At 46.2% G+C, this 21,294-nt stretch overlaps 1 protein-coding gene across 1 annotated transcript in view; it reads right to left on the reverse strand.

The window, feature by feature from the left end:
• The window catches only part of Tmem132d (transmembrane protein 132D), a 625,150-nt gene that overhangs the window by 461,261 nt on the left and 142,595 nt on the right, over window positions 1–21,294 (reverse strand). The window contains exon 2 of the mRNA XM_076922979.1: window positions 7,734–8,619. Coding sequence (XP_076779094.1) covers window positions 7,734–8,619 — 886 coding nt within the window. The remainder of the gene's footprint in view (window positions 1–7,733; window positions 8,620–21,294) is intronic.

Raw genomic sequence — 21,294 nt, forward strand, 5'->3', positions numbered from 1 at the left:
GGTTTTTGTTAGTTTTTAAAAATAAACCTACGGAGCTGGGGACTACTCAGTGGCTAAACACCTTGTCATGCAAGCATGAGGACTGGAGTTTGGATTCCAGAAACTTCTGTAATTCCAGCCTTAGAAGACAGGTGAGCCCTGGAGCAAGCTGGCTAGCTAGCCTAGCCATGTTGGGCAGCTCTGAGTTTGAACAAAACAGGATGATTCCTGACATCCTGACATCAACCTTGGGTCTCCACACATATATGTACGTGCACTCACATACGCGTCGATACTCGTGAAAAAAAATCATGAACACACGCACGACACACATGTGTGCACTATGAAACTGGAAAAATAATACATTTTCATTTTATGTCTTCAGATGCAGGGAAGGGAAAGGCAGCCAATGCCCAGGCTCTCTGTATCATCACACTCTGCAATACGCTGGGTTGGATACCTCCTGCGTTATTCTCAAAGAGCGTCGTCCCTCCTAAGCAGCCTCCAGCATGCTCCTTTCTGTGTTTGTTCTTTGAAGTTTAAGTTAGAGGAGACCTGCTCCTTATGTACTTACCAGCGGACTCTCAAAATGAATCAATGCTGGGAGTTCAAAGTGACCTTAAGTTAGCTGTTTGCATTTCCCCTGATGCCCTGCATTTCGTGACCAGTGGAATTGATCTACTGAGTACTGAATCTATTGACAACCTAGGCTTGAGGTCCCCTTGCTCTTCTTTGTCCATGCTCTATACACGCCAGTGAGGAAGGGGCCCAGAAACTGGGGCTCAGTGACTCTCAAGGACCCTTCTAAGATGCACAGGAGGGACAGCGCTCAGGCATGTAGCCATCACGCCTAATTTCATGAGCTGCACCACTTCCCCTAAGCTCCCTGTGGTCCCAGTGGGCAAACACAATGCTCTGTATTTGAAAACGCCATTTACAGCAATGACTAATGTGACTGCAGAAGTGCCAGGAAAGGCTACTGTCTCTCATTCAGCTACCCACCCCCCCAGTAGCAACTTTTGTTCCTACCACTCATGTTGTTATCTCTGCCCCCGTTCCTGAATAAATAAGAATTGAATAAATAAAAGGATGCATCCCCTGCAGAGGCCCCAGAAGCTGCCCTGACTCACTTTCTAGGGAACAAAGGGATTGCGGATAAAGTGTTCTCCTTTGCTCTCTAGCTGCTTCTCTTCATAAGATTGCAGGGAGATTCAACTCTTCAACCACACAGAGCTGGCTTCAGTGCAACATGAGGCTGAGTTTACATAGAAAGAAAGGTGTGGGCAACACTGTATGCAACATGGAAAAGAAGACTGTGGAATCACACGGGTCTAGGGTCCATAGCCATCACCACCACCACCACCACCATCATCATCATCAATATTATCATTCCTTACCATCATCATCATTATCATCATCAATATTATCATTCCTTGCCAGTTCCAGTCTCCTCAATGCCTGCAATGTGGTCAGCAACTTAACATTTTGTAGCACACATCTGCCATGTGACCTAGTGTCTTAGTTTGGCTTATCCTGCTGTGAACAGTCACCATGACCAAGGCAATTCATAAGAATAACATTTAACTGGAGCTGGCTTACAGGTTCAGAGATTCAGTCCATTATCATCAAGGCAGGAGCATGGCAGTGTCCAGGCAGACGTGGGGCTGGAGGAGCTGAGAGTTTCACCTCTTGTTCCAAAGGCAGCTGGCAGAAGGCTGGCCCCCCCCAGGCAGCTAGGATGAGGGTCTTAAAGCCCACACCACAGTGACACACCTACTACGAGGCCACACCTACTCCAACAAGGCCATTACCTTCTAATAGTGCCACTCCCTGGGCCAAGCATATACAAACCACCACACCTAGCTTTAACTCCCTCTTCTGGAGAACACCTGGATTTCCCTGATCAGAGCGGTCACTTGTCCATACCTGGTCGATGTCTTTGCTGCAGCAAATGCAGAGGCTGCTTCCTACTGGGCCACGAAGAGGGTAGACTGCTCTCCCATGCTGTGGCATTGCCAGGGGTTTAGTGTGCCCCAGGCATGCCCAAATGATCTTCCCTCTTAGGATGCAGGTGTTTAACAGATGTCATTAGGCATTTATGGGGTTGGTATGGGGATATCCCAAAGTCCTCTTCTCCAAAAGCCATGCCTGTCCCCTATCTGTCCCTCAGAGCTGGCAATAAATTATTCAAGGTCAGGGGATTCAGTGAGGGCCTTTGCTTGGTACAGCAATGTCACACCCTTCCTAGTTATTAATTCTTGAGTCCCACAGTAACCATCCAGGAAATCCTTTATGGAATGTATAGTCTACAACTGATAAGATTCTGGGTTGCAACTTGGTTTCCTCCACCTAAACTACAATGAGAGATATCTTGCTAGGTGGAGATGAACTCACAGGACCCCTGTGGGGGGGAATGAATGAAGGCCAAGACCAATCACAAACCAACTCGTCGTTTTTGAAAGCCCCATGTCCTCTGCAAAGCAGCTAGCCACCTGTGATGGCTATTCTTGGTTGGCGACTTGACTACATCTGGAATGAACTAAAACCTGAGCAGTTGTGTACACTTGTGAGGGAGTTTCTTCTCTATATAAAGACATGGAAGGAGGAAGCTTGTTCTCTTTCCTTGGCTTGCTCTTGTTCTTGTGGGCAAGTCCATTCCTTCATTTGCATTAGAACCTACTTCTTTGGGATTCCAGTGTATACTGAAGACCAGCTGAGACGTTCAGCCTTGGGGACTGAACAACTACCGGATTCTTGAGCCTTTCATTGGTAGACAGCCATTATCGGACTAGCTGGACCACAGCTTGTAAGCAATTCTAATAAACCCCCTTTATATACAATACATGTAATATAGTACACATAAGAATATATATTTTATATAAGTTCTGTTCCTCCAGAGAACCCTGTCTAATATAATATAGCACCCAAAGAGCATCCCTAGACACACCTCAATCCTGAGGTCAATCACATGTCAAATATTCTTTCTTTATACCCTTGCTCTCTCTTTTAGAGGTCTTTTCTCAGCAGGAAACTGTTGGAAAAGGCTGAATCCAAAGCAGTTTTTATATTTTAGTTTTTAATTACCAGTTATGCATTGCTGTACATGCCTGCATGTTGGGGGGGGGGTCACATGCTTGTGTGCATCTGTACACGTGGAGGTGAGAGGTCAGCCTCAGGTGAGAGAGAAGTCAGCTCCTCGGGAGCTAGCCACCTTGCTGAGCCCGTCTCTCACTAAATGGAAAGCATCTGACTCAGCTACAATAACTGGCCACTGAACTACACCCCACCACGTATGACTTTTTTTTTTTTTTTTTTTTTGTGGGTGCAAGGGATTCAACTCAGACCCTTGTGTTCACATGGCCCATGTTGTTGTGTGAGTCATCTCTCCAGTTCCCAAAGCATCTGAAATCTGACGCAGCGGTAGGTGCACGGCTGTCCAAGAACTCTTGGGTAGCTCATTTAGTATTTAAAACTGTAGAGCCCTCTGCAAGCCGTAAGCCGGCTTTGATAATAATCATTATTATCCAGAGGGATCTGTTCACTCAATGAGCTTCAGAAGGGCCCTTGGGAAGAGCCCCGATTTGTCTTAGTTCTGCCTTCTATATCTCTGGGCTCTGTCCTCCACATGAGCTTCCCTGACATTGAATAAATATTTGGCTCAAGCTCCAGTCCAGCCTAAGGACCAGAGCTTCTTAGGAAATCAGTCTCTATAGGGGAAAGAAGAACAGATGCTGTGGAGGGAGAGAGGGTCCCCGGGTTCTTTATCTCCTGCCTGGCATTTGTGCAATCTGAGCCACTGGTGGTTCTGAACCCTGTGTTCTGTGGAGAGGGAGATGGAGGAAAGAAATGATGGATGGGATCTCAGAGCAAAGGGCCCAAGCGCTGTGGGTGTTTCACTTGCCAATGGGAAGAAAAGCATTTTCTAAGATTTAAAGGAACTTGGATGTCTGCGAAATGAAAGTGCTTTGCTCTCCTTCTACAACCGGGGCTTCAAGACTAGAACAGCAGGGTTAGAAAGATTTTTATAGGACAACAAGCCATCTACTAGAGTTTTCTTGTTCTCAGTGAGAATCACCCTTGTACCCATACCTAGCCACCTATGGGGATACACACCTACACACGCACACACACATTGGGGGGACAGGGGGCAATCATTAAAATGTACTTATAATTTGGTACCCAGAATAGAAGCCCCACCCCTCAGACATTCTCCATAGCATCTGAGGTCCAGGCACAAGGATGTAAGGACCAGAAGTTGGCAGGGAAGAGCTATGAGACACTGTGTCCTATACTTGACATGGCTATTGCCCCCATGAACTCAAAGAAGCTATGGTTACATGTACAACATCAATCTAGTCAAAATCCCCAGCAAGAATGAGGGGGAAAAATCTCCAGGCCCCACCCTTTACTAAGAAGCTAGTGGCAGTTGGTAGTTGTTAGGGAGAAGAAGACTCATTTGTTTTTTTAACTTTGAGGATGATCCTAGTGGTAACTTTCCCTTGATCCAGTGAATGAACCTACCCCCATGCACTTACGAAGCTGGAAGGGTGTATGTTGTAAGGATACGAGAAGAGTTGAAGGGGAAAATGGACCGTAGATAAATGTCACTCAAGATTAAAGAAAACTTTAAAAATAGAATCATAGTAAATGGATTCTGTACTTTTTCCTCTTATGTCTGAGATCACCCAAGCTTTGACTTACAATTAGAGCCAACAAACCTACATGGTTGCTTTGTGTTTGTTTCTGAATGTGCAAAGGCCCAAACCTAAGCCCATGGGCTGTGTAGCCCAGCAATAGGGATGCCTTTTGGGTCTCTTGGAGAGCAAAGATAGCTGATCTCACTCAGGACTCCAGGGGACACATTTACTGTATTGAAGATGGTGACAGGATCCCAAGCCTTTGTGACACACACAAACACATGCAGAGATGTTTCCAGAAAAGGCTAGAAGAGCTCACTACCTGAGGCCAAAGTCTAGGGTACAGTAAGAATCCTCTTCTGGCCCAGGAATCCAACCACCAGCCAATGGCTGGCATCAATGCACAAGAGAAGATGGTATGTATTATCATCACACGGACCTCTTTTCTTTCTTTTTCTGTTTGTCTGTCTGTCTGTTTGTTTATTTATTGCGACAAGGTTTTTCTGGGTAGCCCTGGATGTCCTGGAACTCACTCAGTAGACCAGGCTGGCCTTGAACTCAAAGATCTGCCTGCCTCTGTCTCCTGAGTCCTGGGATTACAGGCTTGTGCCACCATGCCCTCCTTCTTTTTTATTTTTTATGATTTATCAATTTATTTATTTTATGTATATGAGTACTTTATCTGCATGCACATCTGCACCCAGGAAGACAGCATCAGACAGTTGTAAGCTGCCATGTGGGTCCTGGGAATTTAACTCAGGAAGAGAAGTGAGTACTGTTAACCACTGAGTCATCTCTCCGGCCAGAGGCCCCCTTTTTGGTAAAGTTATGGTTTCTAAACAAAGGACTTCTCTCTATAACCAGCCACCTTTAAGGATGCTTCATAAGGCTGCTGAATTTGGAAGCTGAAGCACACACTTGCAGATTATGAAGAGGGCTTATGTCCAGCTGCAACACAATCTGCCAGATGGGGGCAAAATGAAGCACAAGCTTGGCCACAGGCCCACAGATGTCTTCTTACACCACTGCCCTGCTCCCTCCCCTTTAGTTAATCCCCAGATGCAAGGAACACAAAGCCAAGGTTTTTACCTCCTAGTTTTAGCCAAGTTCAATCATTAGACAAATGCTGTTCACTAATGTCTACTGCTTTCGTTGAAATAAAAAAAGAACCCCTGATGCCAGTTCAGAATCAACTCAACTTAAATTTGTGAGTTAAAGCAAAAGAATTACTTGTTTCCTTGAGCTTATCACCCCCAAACAAGACATAAGGGGAAGGGAGGAGAAAAAGAAAGAAACAGAAGGAGGGAGAGAGGGAAGGAGGGAGGGAACAAACAAAGAAAGGAAGGATGGATGGATGGATGATGGACCGATAGATAGGAAAGAAAAGAAGGGAGTTACAAATTTGGATGAGAAACTGAAATCAGATCAGTAGCTAATGAACTTGAAAATCTGCAGGCAACGTGTACCCCACATACAGTAGTTACAGTCATATTCTCAAGGATCACAATAAACCTAATGTGTTGGGAGCTGGAGAGATAGTTCAGCATTTGACACTCTTACAGGGAACTAGAGTTCAGTTCCTGGCACCCATTTTGGGCAGCTCACAACAATGTATAACTTCATATCCAGGGGATCTGGTGCCCTCTTCTGGTCTCTGTGGGTACTGCATGCACACACACACACACACACACACACACACACACACACACAGCAAGAGAGCGAGAGAGTGAGAGAGAGAGAGAGAGAGAGAGAGAGACAGAGACAGAGACAGAGACAGAGACATAAAGATGAAAAAAACCCTAGATTTAAAAAGCAAGAGGAAAGCAAATGTGTCTCACAGCAGGCCAAGTCATGTCATGCTGCTGGGACACTGCTGTTCAGCCAACAATGCTTGTGTTAATTAATTATTGCAGCCAAATTCACCTACATTTAAAATGGAGCTAAAGGCTTTAGTTACATCACAATCGACACGAGGCAAGTTCCTCTAACATATTCCAAAGTGAATTCCAGAGCATCTCTCTAAAGTACTCAGTGCTTCTTTTAAATGTCTCCTCTTTGCTCCAGCCTTACATAAGGTACTCAAGATCCCACCGTTTATTCTCCCTTTATGCTTTTTCATTTCTTTTTTAAACAGCACGTTCTATTTCTAGGGAGAAACCAAATGACAACTTTAAGCCTGGTACCACTTTATACTTAGAGCCCGTCTGTCTGGAATAGATTCTGAGTTGGCAAAGCCATGTTCTCCTTCCTCCCTGACAACTGTAGCAACTGAGTTTGCAGATTTGCTGAAGCTGCGAGGTGTTTAAACACCCAGTTGTGAAGTGGCTGATTTGAGGAACCCCCTGTCCCGGAGCTTGTTCATAAACTCCACAAAGGCCAAGGGATCCCAACAACATACTTGACTCCTCCCTGACAGACTGGGAGTTTCATTAATATTAAAGACAGTTATCTTATGGTCTTGGAGAGTTTAAAGTACTTGCTGTTCCACCAGTGTACTCTAATCCGGTTCCTAAAACACACATGTGGCAGCTAACAGTCACCTATCACTCCAGCTCTAGGATGACCGAATGCCCCCTTCTGGCCTCTCCAGGTACTGTATCCATATGCACATACCCAGACTATATATACACACATACATAATTAAAAATAAAATAAATCTTTAAAAAAATATTTTCTGGGATGATGAGACAGTTCAGTCAGAAAAGCATTCACTAGGAAAACATGGGAATCTGAGATTGAGTCCCAGAATCCACGTAAACCAGCAGGATATAGTGCCAAAGGTTCATGGTTCGGTGACTGCAATGCTATAGGGTGGAGAAATGAGGATTCTAGTGTCTCACTGGACAGCCAACTGGCCTAACCAGCAAGCTCCAGGAAAGTGAGATACCCTTTCTCAAAATCAAACCAAAGTGGGCATCACCTGAGGAATGACAAAAACAAAATATATGTCTATCATTAAGTAGCCAGCCAGAAATATAAGTAGCTCTTATGTTTCACAGAACACAGCATATAAACATCTCTATAGGCAGTTCCATAATAGGGAGAACTACTAGGCAGTTCCACGGCAGCCTGGCTGGACTATTGGGGCTGCCGCAGACAGAATGAGAACCTACTCACCTCAGTGTGAAGCGATCCTCCGTGCAGTTTTTGGAGACAGAGATAGGGAAAGTGAGTACATCTCCTTGTCGCACAGTCTTAGGGATGTAATGAACAGCCACGTTGCTATCCAACCACAGCTCCTTCAAAGGTGGACTGCTGGGAGTCTCCCGAAGGAAGACGCTCCCAATTCTATGCAAAGGAGGACTGGATTCATCCACATCATTGTGGCCTGGGGGAGCACCACCACTCTTCCTAGAGTCCTCCTTGGCACAATCGCCTCGCTCATCCCCTGGCTGTACAGCATAATACAGTTCCACAGGACTCCCCTCCGGCTGCTCTGCCGTCTTCCTGCGCCCAGACACTACCGATGGGGGACTGAACCAGCCCGGCAACATCTCCAGCTGGGCCACGCACAGCCCCAGGGCTCCACCCAATTGGCAGCTGCCTCGAACCTCTCGGGTCTCACGGAAAGCAAAGACCCGTAGGCAAGGCAACTTCTCATCCCTGTGGTCCTCCCAGTCTCGGCCCACGATGTGGAAGAGTACCTGCACTTTGGGATGGCTCAGGTAGACTTTCTCCTGCAGGATGTAGGCCTTCAGCCTCCAGTTGAGGGAGAAAGTGTTGGTGAATCCGAATGGGTTGGAAGGCAGCATCAAATCCTGGGGCACTACCTGCTCGAGTGAGAAGGGCCCGTAGCTGGCGTTGAGCACGGGCAGTCGCCTGGATTTGTAGATCAGGAAGGACTCGACCCGCGACTGCAGGCTGGAATTACGCATGATGTCCTGGTTGGCCTCCTTCAGGAAGAAGGAGACATCGGCATTGTTGATGTGGTAGGTCACCGGGAGGTAGGTAGGCAGCAGTGAGAACCGCTGAATGCTCTCCAGGATTCCTCGGCCTTCCGTCACTGTTGGGAGGAACCGAGGGCAGGTGTTAGAGATCCTGAGACACTCCATTTGTAGACTCGAGAGCATATCGGTTACCACCCATCGCCTCACTTTTGGACCTATGATGCAATTCTGAACTTTTCAGTGTTTCTCCTTTGAATCCAGTCTCAATGTATGGGAAATAGATGTGAATAGATATAAAGGAATTGGGGAGATGGCACAGTTGACAAAGTGCTTGCCATACAAGCAGGTGGAAAGGAATTCCCATTCCCACATCCCGTGTTAAAAAGAAGCTGAGCAAGCCGGAGAGGTGGTTTAGCCATTAAAGGCTAGGCTCACAACAAACAAAAGGAAACTGAGCACAGAGGTGCATGCCTGTGAGTTCAGGGCTCAGGAGACGGAGACAGGGGGAATCCCTGTCTGGACAGCCAGGCTAGCTCAATCCGTGAGCATCAGGGTCAGTGAGAGACCTTGTCTCAAAAAAAAAAAAAAAAAAAAAAATAACACGAGAAAGATTGAGAAAGACATGTGATATTGACCTCTGGCCTCCACATGAATGTGCACACCCATATGCATGCATGCACATACACAAGCACGTGTCCACGTAGATGACACAAATACGTATATATTTCCTCCAGACTTAACTAGTACTTCCTAGGAGGTAGGAGGCTCACAAAACTCACTAAGTGTTGTAAGAATTTGGATGATTACAAGACACATCAGGACCTGTCTAAGCTTCTCTAAGCAGAAGACTGTAGCAGGTATGAAAGGCCGACCTGTAGCTGGAGGTAACAGAAGAGATGCATGGCAGGCTTCCCGGCTCTGCCGCCAACTCTCTCCGCCCCAGCAGTCCCACATTCTAGCAACCAAATGGAACCGCCAAGTTCCCACTCTATGCCCAGCACCGGCGGGCTGCCTGGTCCCAGCCAGGTGTTCTCATCTCAGCAGGCTCTCCAGTGGAGCCGGAGCTACCCTTGCGGCCATGCCAGCACCACGCAATGACTGTTCTCCCCGGGGTCCGTTGCCACAACACCCATCATCCAGTAAAATCAAAACTCTTAAAGCTTATAGTTATCTAGTCAAATTTATAAATCAATAAATTCTCAACACACAAGATGCCCACACAATAATTTCAAGGTCAATTAATAACCATATAAGATGCCCACATAATTTAGACAAGTTATCCCAATTATTCTAACCTTAATAGCATAACTACCTGTGGCTAGTGAAAGCCATTCAGGTTCACCTCTCCCTCCATCTCCACCGCCCCCTATACAACTCTTAGCTCCGCCTCCCTTTTCCCTGTCTAATCACAGGCCGCCTGCTGCACTAATATTTAAAATAGTTTAGACAGGGAAATTCCTGCCACAGAAAACCTTTCCTAGGAGAAAATACTATCAGCTGAGCGTGGTGGTACACACCTTTAATCCCAGCACTTGGGAGGCAGAGGCAGGGGCAGGCAGATTTCTGAGTTCGAGGCAAGCCTGGTCTACAGAGCTAGTTTCAGGACAGCCAGGGTTACACAGAGAAACCCTGTCTGGAGGTGGGATTTGGGGGCCGTAAACTTATTATTTTTGGTGGAGGTGTCTGCAGTACGTGTCCAGAGTTCCAGGAACACAACTTTTATGGATTGCCACCCATGTGGTGATCTCCTTGTAGTGATGAAGCTGCCTTTTGGTCGCCTGTGTTTCTGTGAATAACCCTACTATACCTAGTGGTTCACCAAGCTTAATTTGGATGGAAACAATTTTTTTCCTTCAGTTGCTGGTGCCCTACCTGGGGAGAATAGGTGTTTATTTGTATCTCCCCGGGAAAAGACACAGCATAATGTCACTGGTGTTAGACAGAAAAACTTATCATTTGACACCCATAAAGGTGGAACATGCAAATAGTTAAAATTTACACAAAAATTTGAACAACAACAACAAATAGAGGTAATAAGACCTTCAACTGGCTTACACCTCAGAGCATGAATATGAAGGGGGCTGGAGTTCTGTCCCCTGCGTACGTGCTGGGGTTGTTTAGCTAGGGCTGTTTGTGAGACTCCTAATGGCAGAAGGGCTATGTCTGATCCTTTGCCTGCTCATGGGACCCTTTTCCTCCTACTGGGTTGACTCATCCAGCCTTGATATGAGGGTGTGAGCCTAGTCTTATTGCATCTTGGTATGCCACATTCCATTGATAGCAGATGGATATCAGCTAGGGAGAAAAGGCTTAGGACTGAGTTGATAAGAGTCCTCTAGAGACAGTGAAGGGACTAACCATGCCATGCCTTGGTCCTTTGAGTAGCCTGGACCTTCAAGTCAAGAATGAGAAGCAGCATCCACATTTAAAGCATTGCACTCACGACTTGAGAAGAGCATCCTGCCACCAGTGAATAGCAAACATTTTTCTTTTCTCTTTAGGGAACATATTCTCCCTGGGGGGGGGGGGGCTTAAAAAAATCCAACGTGTTATTTTTACAGTTTGTCTATAATAAAAACCCAGACTGAGAAATTATACAACTCACAGAAGCCAGGGAGCTACTGGCTTGAGTAGCTCTGACTGCCCAGGCATGACTGCACCAGCCTTGGTACAGATCACAGCAGCAGCCACACGATAATCCCCGGTTATTTGGAAGTGCCACTGACATCCTTCCAACAACCTGCGTCAACTTCAGTGATCCCGTGAAAGCATACCACCCCCAAATACAGTGCCATCTCAAGTCTGGATCCACATCTATCAAGAGCAACAGGGACAAGCCCATAACTCAGACGTGCCACACATAGCACATGGGACAGTCAGCAAGGCACCAAACCTCTTTTGCTTCTGAGAATTAATGGAAGTTGCAGTCCAGGTCTGAGAACACGGAAGCTACGCTACGTACAAGTTTACAGCTATACGGCCAGGTTGATAGACACCTGGGTTCAAGCCCACTTTGCAGACTTGGAATGACAAAAAAAAAAAAAAAAAATCTGTTTAGTGTCATCATCAAACTCAGGGCAGGACAAGACTCGTGTTTACGTCACGACAAACTATCTAGAGCCATTGATCCAAGTGATTTAGGACTGGCCCAGATAGTAGTCTCATAGGTCTAATGATGTGAATTTTTTTTTCAAATATCAAAATATGTCAACTGGGAAGATGGCTCAAGAAATAAGGTATTTGCACATGAAAGGGCTGGGGTTCAGAATCTCCTGAGCCTATATGGAAAAGCCAGGTGGACAAGGTGACCTGCCCGTAATTCCCTGCGCTCAGAAAGTAGGGTCAGGAGACATCTGGGACAATCTAGCTAGGGTAGATAAGTTGGTAGGCTCCACCTTCACCAAGAAACCCTGCCTAGTAAGGTAGGTGGACAGCAACCAAAGAAGACACCAATCTCGAGCCTGTACATGTCCAAACACATGTGCCCACAGACACATCAGCGTGCACACATGCACAGACACCACACAGGCACACACATGTAAACATCTTTTCTTAAAATCAAGTTACTCTCAATGTTGTAATTGTGACGCTCAAGTTCATGGATCTAGAATCACCACAGAAATGGAAATAGACCTCCGGGGGTGGCCATAAGGATGTTTCTAGAAAATTTTAACAGTGGAGGGAAGGCCCGTCCTAACTGTGGCCAGCTCCATCCTGTGGGCTTAGAAAGAAGGCAAGCTACACACCAGCACCTGTCTCCCTCTGCTTTCTGCTTAGAGATGCCATGCGACCACCTCCCTCATGCTCCTGCTGCTGCCTTCCCACCGCGCGACAGCCTGCACCCTCACACCGTGGGCCCAAACAAGCCTTCCTCCCTTAAGTAGCTTTTGCCTGGTATTTTGTCACAGAAATGTGTAGTCGCTACCACAAGCCTAACAAGATGCCTTAACCGATGAAGCACTGGGTTTTAACATTCTGGAACTAGGGCCTGAGTTGTGATTTCCCCAGACCTGTGTTTCCCCATCTAAAAGTCAGCACAAAGAGCGAGCCGAGCCTGGCATTTTCTGTGTGTTCTCTGAGAGGAGCTTCCTGATTGGCCCTTCCTCCTGGGTGCCACTCCCCTCTCAAACACACCCCCGCATCAGCCCAGTTACAACCCCATCCTGCCTCTGGCCACTTCTGCTGTAAAACCTGTCTTCTGGGAGCACTTATAGTGTATCTCTGGATCACAACCCCACTGTGTCCTACACAGAGCTCCCATCCCCCATCACTCTGTTCCTCTCTGTAAGACTCTACTGAGCATTAGGGTGCATGCCATCTAATGGGGGTCTCATATGTTACCACAGCACTTGGGGGTCTTTAGAACAACACCCAAGCAACTATGAGGCACTCAGTAAATATTGGATAAATGAATGAGCAAATGGGTACGCAAACAGGTTATGCATTCTCTATACGAAACAGCAGATTATATTTTCCACCAGGATTTTGCAAGATCCCTTCTCCATAGCATGACTGTAATCAGGATTGCCAATGCTTCTATTTCACTGAGGGCACCGTACAATCCCACTAACAGGGATTTGAGAGGAGAAGAGAGAAGGGGATCCTCCCTGGCCCGTGAGATTCCTAAAGGGACACCCTATGGTACAAGGTACCCCTTGATTATTCCAAACACATCCGACACTTCCCGTGAGCAGCCTCAAGCCAGCTTACGATGCAGTCCAGAAGCTGCCAAGGTCAGAAGTGCAGAAGAGAGCGGGGGCAGGCATCAGCCCTGTGCACCCAGGCCTCCTGAACCTCCCTGTTGAACATCTGACCCCGCTGCTCAGGGACACAAAACGTAATTGTGCAGCTAATTACACGGTGCCAGGTCAACTGCACAAGGTCCTCTAATACCATTCAGGAAAACAGTAAAGCAAAGAAAGGTCACGGCAGGGCACCGGAGGGGAAGTAACTCCAGCTTTGGTCTGAAAACCATCTAGAGCTCTTTCACCCTGGTAGCCAACCCAGATGCTTATTGCCTACAGATGCCTCACCAAGACCCGCAGCAACTCCCAGGTAACTTTTTTTCCTATCTCCCTCCCTGCCCAAGAACCACCTCTTAGGTCTATGGTAGCAAGCATCTGTTTCATCTTACTGCTCACAGTCCATTATTGAGGAAGGTCAAGGGAGGAACCTGGATACGGGAACTGAAGCAGAGGCCACTGGGCAATATCACTTACTGGTTTGTTTTCTATAACTTGCTCAGCCTGCTTTCTTATACCATCTAAGACCACCAGCCCAGGGGCAGCTCTGTCTACAGTAGGCTGGATCCTCCCATGTCCATCGTTAATCACAAAAATGCTTGCCCATGGGCCAATGTAATGGAGGCATTCCTCAGTTGAAGTTCCCTCTCCCCGCTGTGTCAATTTAACGAAAGCTAGCCACCACACTCCCGGCTTCCTTTTTTTCTTTTGCATGTGTCTATCTGTATGTCTATGTGGTGTGTGTCGGTCTGCGTATGTGTTTGCATGTAGGGGGGAGCATGTAGGAGTGTGCATTTATATATGTATGCAAAGACCTGAGGTTAGCACGCCAGTCTCCTCAATCAATTTCCACCATAGTGATTGAGGCAAGGTCTCTCAATGGAACCCAGAATTGGCTGGTATGGTTAATCTAACTATCCAGCTTGTTCTGGGGATCTCCTGGCTCAGCTTTCTGTGCAACAGATTTGCAGGCGGACCTCCAAGCCCACCTAACACTTACATGGGAGCTGGGGTCCCAATGCTCCTCCTCCAGCTTGAGTAGCAGATGCTTTACTAACTGAGCCATCTCTACAGGCCCCTCCCTCTTCCCTTTCCTTCATCTTTCTCCAGCCTACCTTTCTTTTCCTTTCCCAAGCTCTCTTCCTTCTTGCCTCCCTCGTTCTCCATGCCTCATAATCTACAAAATGACACCCGTCTTGTTTGATAGTGCACAGAACAGCTGCTGGACACCCACGGTACTCCAATCTCCAGAGAGGTACCTTCCATCACCTAAGAATTCCATTTTATTTCGCATACAAATGAGCCAAGTGCCAAATAAGGAGCTGAGTGCAGGAGAAGCAGAAGAATGGCCCGTTAGGAAAAATAATTGGCTTGCATTTGAGCATCATGGCTATGATTTCTTGTCTGATGGGATGGAACATGACCTGCTCGCCAGTGGACTCACAGACATTTCATACTAATCTTCACACGTTTGAGAGAACACTGTTTCCTTAAGCAAAACATTTAAGAAACAAGGAAGATGGTCAACAGAACATAGAACTCTGTTCTATTTGATTCTCCCTGGTCCAAAAAGAACAACTTAGGGGAAATGATTGTAGGTAAAAGACCAGCAGGGGTCAACTAAGAGGTACAACCCAGGTCGTGCACAGTGCAAATCCCCAAGAAGCCACCATGATCCATACATCCCCGGCAGAGAACAGCACAGGTTTCTTGACACATCCAGGCACCTAGTTCGGGTTTGGTTTCTAGTAAGTACAAATACCCGCATGGGACATGCTGAGAAAACAAATATAATACAGAGAATTTTCTCTTTCTGTCTCCTAAGATGAAGTGTAATATAGGTAGGGCACCTGGTAATTTTGGTTCTAAGTAGCTCTTCTTGTGCTGGCCAACAGTCAACCTGGCAGAACTGTCTAGGCTTTGTCAGAGGAAAGGCCTGAACCACCCGGAGGCTCTATTGGTAACTTAATCACCTCTGTATTATAGAAGAAACTGGGGTGGCTTCAGATCTGAGGCTTCAGAATCCATCCCTTTTTGGATACGAGGGGAGAAGGTAACCCACTCCGGGATCCAATGAACTTGCCATCTAGTCAGAGGCTAAAGGTCATCTCCTCAGGAAGCCCAACCACCAGGGGTTTTGTTGTTGTTGTTTGGTGTTTTGTTTTATTTTTGTTTTTTGTTTTTGTTTTTGTTTTTGTTTTGCTTTGTTTTGTTTTGTTTGTCCTGAGGTTTGTCCTTGTCAAAGGCAGTGACCTGGGACAGACACCTGTCCCAGGTCACAATCCATCACTGAAGGAAGTAAGGGTAGGAGCTGACACAGAAACCATGGAGGAACATTGCTAGCTTGCTCACCCTGTTGCCCATCTTATGCTCAGATTCCGACTGCCTTTTATACCTAGTGGGCTCTAAGCAGCTTGACCCTCAATAAGCCACTGTGGGGTTTCAGCAGCTGCTTTGTTCCCATGCCCTTTGCATTTGAAATAGTGTTCTACCCAAAGAGCACAAAAGCAGAGAACACCCAACCACATGAGCACATAAGCACAAGCACATACAACACACATACACACACACACACACACACACACCCCGCATAAATACATATAGCAAACATGCCATAATACAAACACTGCATAACACATAGCACAAACTACATGCCACATACACATATACACACCACACTATATGCAGACACACAGAAACTACACACTACACATGCAAATACACACAAACTGCGCACATTATATGTACACACACTGCATACACCATGCTACATACACAAATGCACACCAACTACACACCACATTATAGGCACACATATCTTTACACGTACCATACAACACATGCACACACACACACACACACACACACACACACACACACACACACACACACACACACACACACACACACGGCATCGTCTTACACATTACAATGCATGCAGAGTAAACATATGCCCCGCCCAACCCAAGGGCACTGGGTTGGACACCCCTGGATGTAGCTTACATAAGTAAAAGGCTGGTTGCCCCTGGGCATTAGGCAAAGACTGGAGGATGGAACTTCTTGATACTCTACCAGCTGCCTGAATCACCATAGACTGCTGTGCCAATCAATGCAGAGGTGGTGAACACTTTGGGGGCAGCATCCCTAAACTGAGAAAACACCAGCCCAGTAAGTCACAGGCTCTTTGGAATCCCCAGAGCACAAGGTGTGGAAAGACTCAGCACCTTCCCCATGTCACCTTGGCTCTAATTAGGAGCCTTACAGATGGGGCGTAGCCCACTTATTGCATACACTCACCTGAGCCACTGGGTTTCGATATTATTGAAGGAAGTTAATCATTACTTCTCAGACATGACCATAGCTTGAATGACTGTAGAAGCCAGTGCTTTACTTAAGCCTCTCAACGTATGCCATGAGGAAGGCAACTCATGCAGAAGCGATCACCTGCCCATGTCCAGTTCAGCGCACAGAGCATCCCAGCATCACCAGTAACTTGCTAAGATACCTGTATCTGGAGACTGAACTCCCATATAGCAAGACAAAGTACACTTCTGTCTTAATTCTGTAAAAAAGACCCCCACTGGGCCTTTTTTACAAGAATCAGTGTCACACTGTGCTGTGGATTGAGGACCTCCAGGGAGTCAGGTCTGTTTAGCCTCAGGAGGGTGCGGCTCTCAGGGAAGCAGGACTGAAGAGCAGGTTAGAAAATTAATGCTTGCAGGATGCTACCATGCAGCAGGAAGCACCATGAAGAGGCCAGAACAGGTTGAGATGGGAAAGAAGCAGCCAAGCTTTTGGTGAATTTCCTGTCTCAACCTCCTACCCCACCACAGACTCACTGAGATTTAAAATATGTGCTACTGTCTCCAATTTTCATGGTTTCAGAGGATCTGAGCGCATGCGCTCACGCTTACCCAGCGTGAGGCAAGTTCCTTACCTACCTCACCGTCTCCCCAGCCCTTTACTGTGTTTTGAAAACCTACTGTTCTATACTGTCACCAGCTCTTCCAATCACCAAGTGGCCCCTTCCAGGTACAGATTCTAAGTAAGCCCAGGGAACTTTTAGTAGATCCCAGGCCCATACAGAGCATCCTATCCTCATGTGAAACCTGAGGAAATAGATACTGTGTGTTCTCATTGCTACCTCTCGCCACCCCACTTGGGGAACAGAACTTGGGTTTCACAGCAAGAGCTCCACTCTAATGCAGTTGGTGACCATATGCACACAAGGGACACTCAAGGGGCAATAGTTCAAATCGTCATGTGGAGCTGGGGGGTCATAGCTCAAAAGTAGGCAACATGCCTAGCATGTAAGAGACCCTTGGACAGCAAAAACAGAAATGAAATGAAACAAAACAATCGTGTCAAGTGTAAAGCAATTGACCGCATAGGTCAGTGACTTGCTAGAAAAGTGAGTTTGGGTACCCTGTCCCCAAGAGGCTAGTCACTAATCAAAGTAAGCACACAACACCATCCTTTTGACCTACAGATCATTTCTGAATCACAGGGAAGGAAGCTACCAAGAGTCAGATGCAAGGGTCTCCAAGCAGAACTCAAAGGATGCACAGAGAGTTGCCTGTTTCAGGGGGAGGATGATTCAATGACACACACACACACAAAATAGCTTGCATGTCCCCTTCTGCTTGCCTGATTATGTCATCTCAGACCCTGTCCTCAAAAAAGAAGATGTTTCGAGAATGTTCTGTGCAGTGCTAGGTGCAGCCAGTCCGAAGATCCGATGAGAAGTCTACATAACCAACCACACAGAGAAACCAGACCACGGCAGGAAGTGAATTTGGAGTTCCGTGCCATGGACATGAAAACTTTCTGACTGAGGCGCCCAGGAAAAAACAATCTTCTAGCTGTTTTAAATGTCCCACAAGCCTGACTAGAACATCAGTTATAGAGGTAAGGAGACAAATGATCCTGAGCTATGTTAGCATCCCCAATGCCATTTATTGCCAACCTGTGTGTGTGACAGCATCTTTATGACTACCAGGTCAGTCCTGTGGCAATCCACAAAGTACGCCCTTACCTTCTCCCAACCCCAGAGCTAAAAATGCCCTCAGATATGATGGAGGTTTATAGCAGAGATTTCCCCACCTATGCTAGGTTGCCCAGATAAATTTGAAAAATAGTTTGATTCACTACTTTCTTTGCTCTGTTACCTTAAAAGTTTCATGTAACCGTTGCCTTTGAGATGTAGAATTGGGGAGGGGGAAACCTTGTCTTAGTCTGAATTCTGTATGGTTTTCTTTTTGCTTTCCAGGACAGTGTTTGTCTGTATAGCTCTAGCTGTCCTGGAACTTGCTATGTAGACCAGGCTGGCCTCAAGCTCACAAAGATCCACCTGCCTCTGCCTCCAAATAGCTGGGATTAAAGGAGTATACCACCATATTGTATGTGATAAAAAACACTAACCAAAATCAACTAGGGGATGAGGGTTTTTTATAAGGGCTAGTTTCTAGTTCCAATATGTCATGGAGGAAAGTCAGGGCAGGAACATAGACACTGCTTACAGGCTTATTCCCCATGGCTTGCTCAGCCTGCTTTCTTATATAATTCAGGACTACCTGTTTAGGACACCACTCATAGTGGGATTGGTCCAAAATATAGTACCCACACACTTATGCACAGGCCAATCAGATGGAGGTAATTCCTCAATTAAGATTCCCTCTTCCAAGTTGACTCTACCTTGTATTGCCATAAAAAACTAACAAGCACAGATCTGAATCTGTACTCCAGGCTATGATCACTCAGAATTGATTCCAGAATAAACTTTCTCTATTCCCGTTGAAATGAGAGCTCTGGGTTTGCTTGGTTGGTTGGTTTCTGTTTGTTTTGTTTTGTTTTGTTTTATTTGTAGCAGCTACACCTTTTGCCTAGCTCCCTCTCACCTGGGAAAGAAACTTTTATCAAGAAGAGAGAAGGAAGTGGGAAAATAGAGGGTGCTTGAGAAAAATACTCAGAGGCCGTCACAGGTTAATGGCCCCAAGACCACAGGTAAGCACCTTGCTGCAGAGTTACCAGCAAGGCCATGGGACCCAGACTGGGCAGAAGACACCAAACAAAAGTTAAGCCTGTTGGTCTCAGAGCCATCAGGGAAGTGGCCTCCCACCCAGCACTCCCCTGAAACCTCTCAGTGTACAGAAAAAAAATAATGTCATTAAGTGGCTTTATATTAAAACTATCAGACTGTCACATCTCATCAGTATTTAAATTGTTTATATTAATGTTTAATTTGTTCAGGGATTGAGCAGCTTTAAAAAAATAAACACGAACAACTCTCTTCTGTTCTGTTTGCTGAGGGCGAAATCATTTTGAGTGATATAACCATACACCATATTTCCTAAAAGAATAAAGAATAGAGAGAATGGGAGAGGAAAAGGGGAAGGGGTCAGGAAGCATAAGGAGGGTAGTCATGTGCAGAAGGATGTTTCTTATCAGGAACACAACAAAGGAACCCTTTTCCAAAGACCAGGTAAGGTTTCCAGCTTTCTCCAATGTGTTATTATCTTTGGAGATGGTGCATCTCTGCATAGCCCCAGACTGGCCTGCACTCTCTAGTCTTCTGCCTCAGCCTCTTGAACACTGGGACTGTAGGTGTGCACCGTATCTCTTGGCCCCTGCTTTCCCAGTTCTAAAGCGAAGGGAAATGTGTTAGGCTTTGAAATGTGACAGACATTACTAGAAAAGTAGCCTCATTTGCAGACACACGAAACCGTTCCACCACACAGGGGGAGGATTCCTCTCCATCCTAGACTTTCACCTATACAATTCAACATCCCTCCTCCATAGAAAGTCCTGCCTGTCTGGCCTGTCCTTTGCAAAGATCCTGATACCTATGTGGTATGACCCATGTCTGTCTGCTCCGTGTGTATATATGAACTGTATTCTGTTCTCTTATAACAATTATCTTTAGCAGCAAAGAAGAAAGATACTGGAGTTTCTGTGGATATAGACCTGTGGGGATGTCAGGTTATAGGTGTTTCTGTGTTTCTTATGGTTGCATCTGCACTCTGTCTATATCTGTCTCTCACCTCCAACTCTACTTAGGGATGTGCATATGATGGAAGAGGAGTCAAAAAAGAGAGGCTGGGTCATAGAGACAGAGAAGAAAAGACAGAAAAAGAGGAGGGAGGCAGGGGTTGGGGGAGGGGAGGATAAGCATCATGTCATTCAACAAGGCCAGACTCCAAATAAACACCAGAGGTTCTCTGAAGGAGATCACACTCTGAGAATGACAGTGGTCACCAGTCAAATCTCACATTTTTTTGACCTGGGCTGCAATGGTGTGTTCTGTCAACTTGATATAGCCTAGAATCACCTGAAAGACAGTCTGAGTGAGGGATCATTTAGATCAAGTTGGCCTCTGGTCTGGTGTCTTCAGTGTATTAACTGATGTAGGAGGACTCAGGCAAAAGTGGGCGGCACCATTCCCTAGATCAACAGTACTCAACCTGTGGGTCTAGAACCCTTTGAGAGATGAATGGTCTTTTCATGGAGGGGGGGGGGTCATACATCAGATAGCCTGCATATCAGACCCTTACATCATGATTCATAATAGTAGCAAAATTATAATTATGAAAAATAGCAACAAAATGATTTTATGGGTGGGGGCATTACAAAGGGTCGCAGAAGTAAGAAGATTGAGAACCACCGGTCTAGAATATATGGGAAAGGAGAAAGTGGACACCTGCACACATATATACATCACTCTGGCTTCCAAGTTCCTGCCATTTTGACTCCCTCACAGTGAAGGGCTGTGACCAGGATCCTGAGGCAAACAAATGCTTTCTCTCTTAAGGTGCCCTTGTCAGAGTATTTCATCACAGTGACACTTTTGTGCCAGTAAACTAGCACACACACTGTCCTGTGGCTTTCTTGTCCCATCTATGGGAGTTTAGCAAGCAGACACAGACAGATGCAGCTTGCCTGATGATGCTAAGAGCCACCTCTCCATCCCTGCTGCTTCAGATGTAAACTCTAAAGCATCGGGCACAGCTTTCAAATGATAAAACTCAGCCAGACCGAAAGCAACAATGGCTA

Source organism: Arvicanthis niloticus, chromosome 24 (assembly GCF_011762505.2).
Source record: "Arvicanthis niloticus isolate mArvNil1 chromosome 24, mArvNil1.pat.X, whole genome shotgun sequence".
NCBI classification, from domain to species: Eukaryota; Metazoa; Chordata; class Mammalia; order Rodentia; family Muridae; genus Arvicanthis; species Arvicanthis niloticus.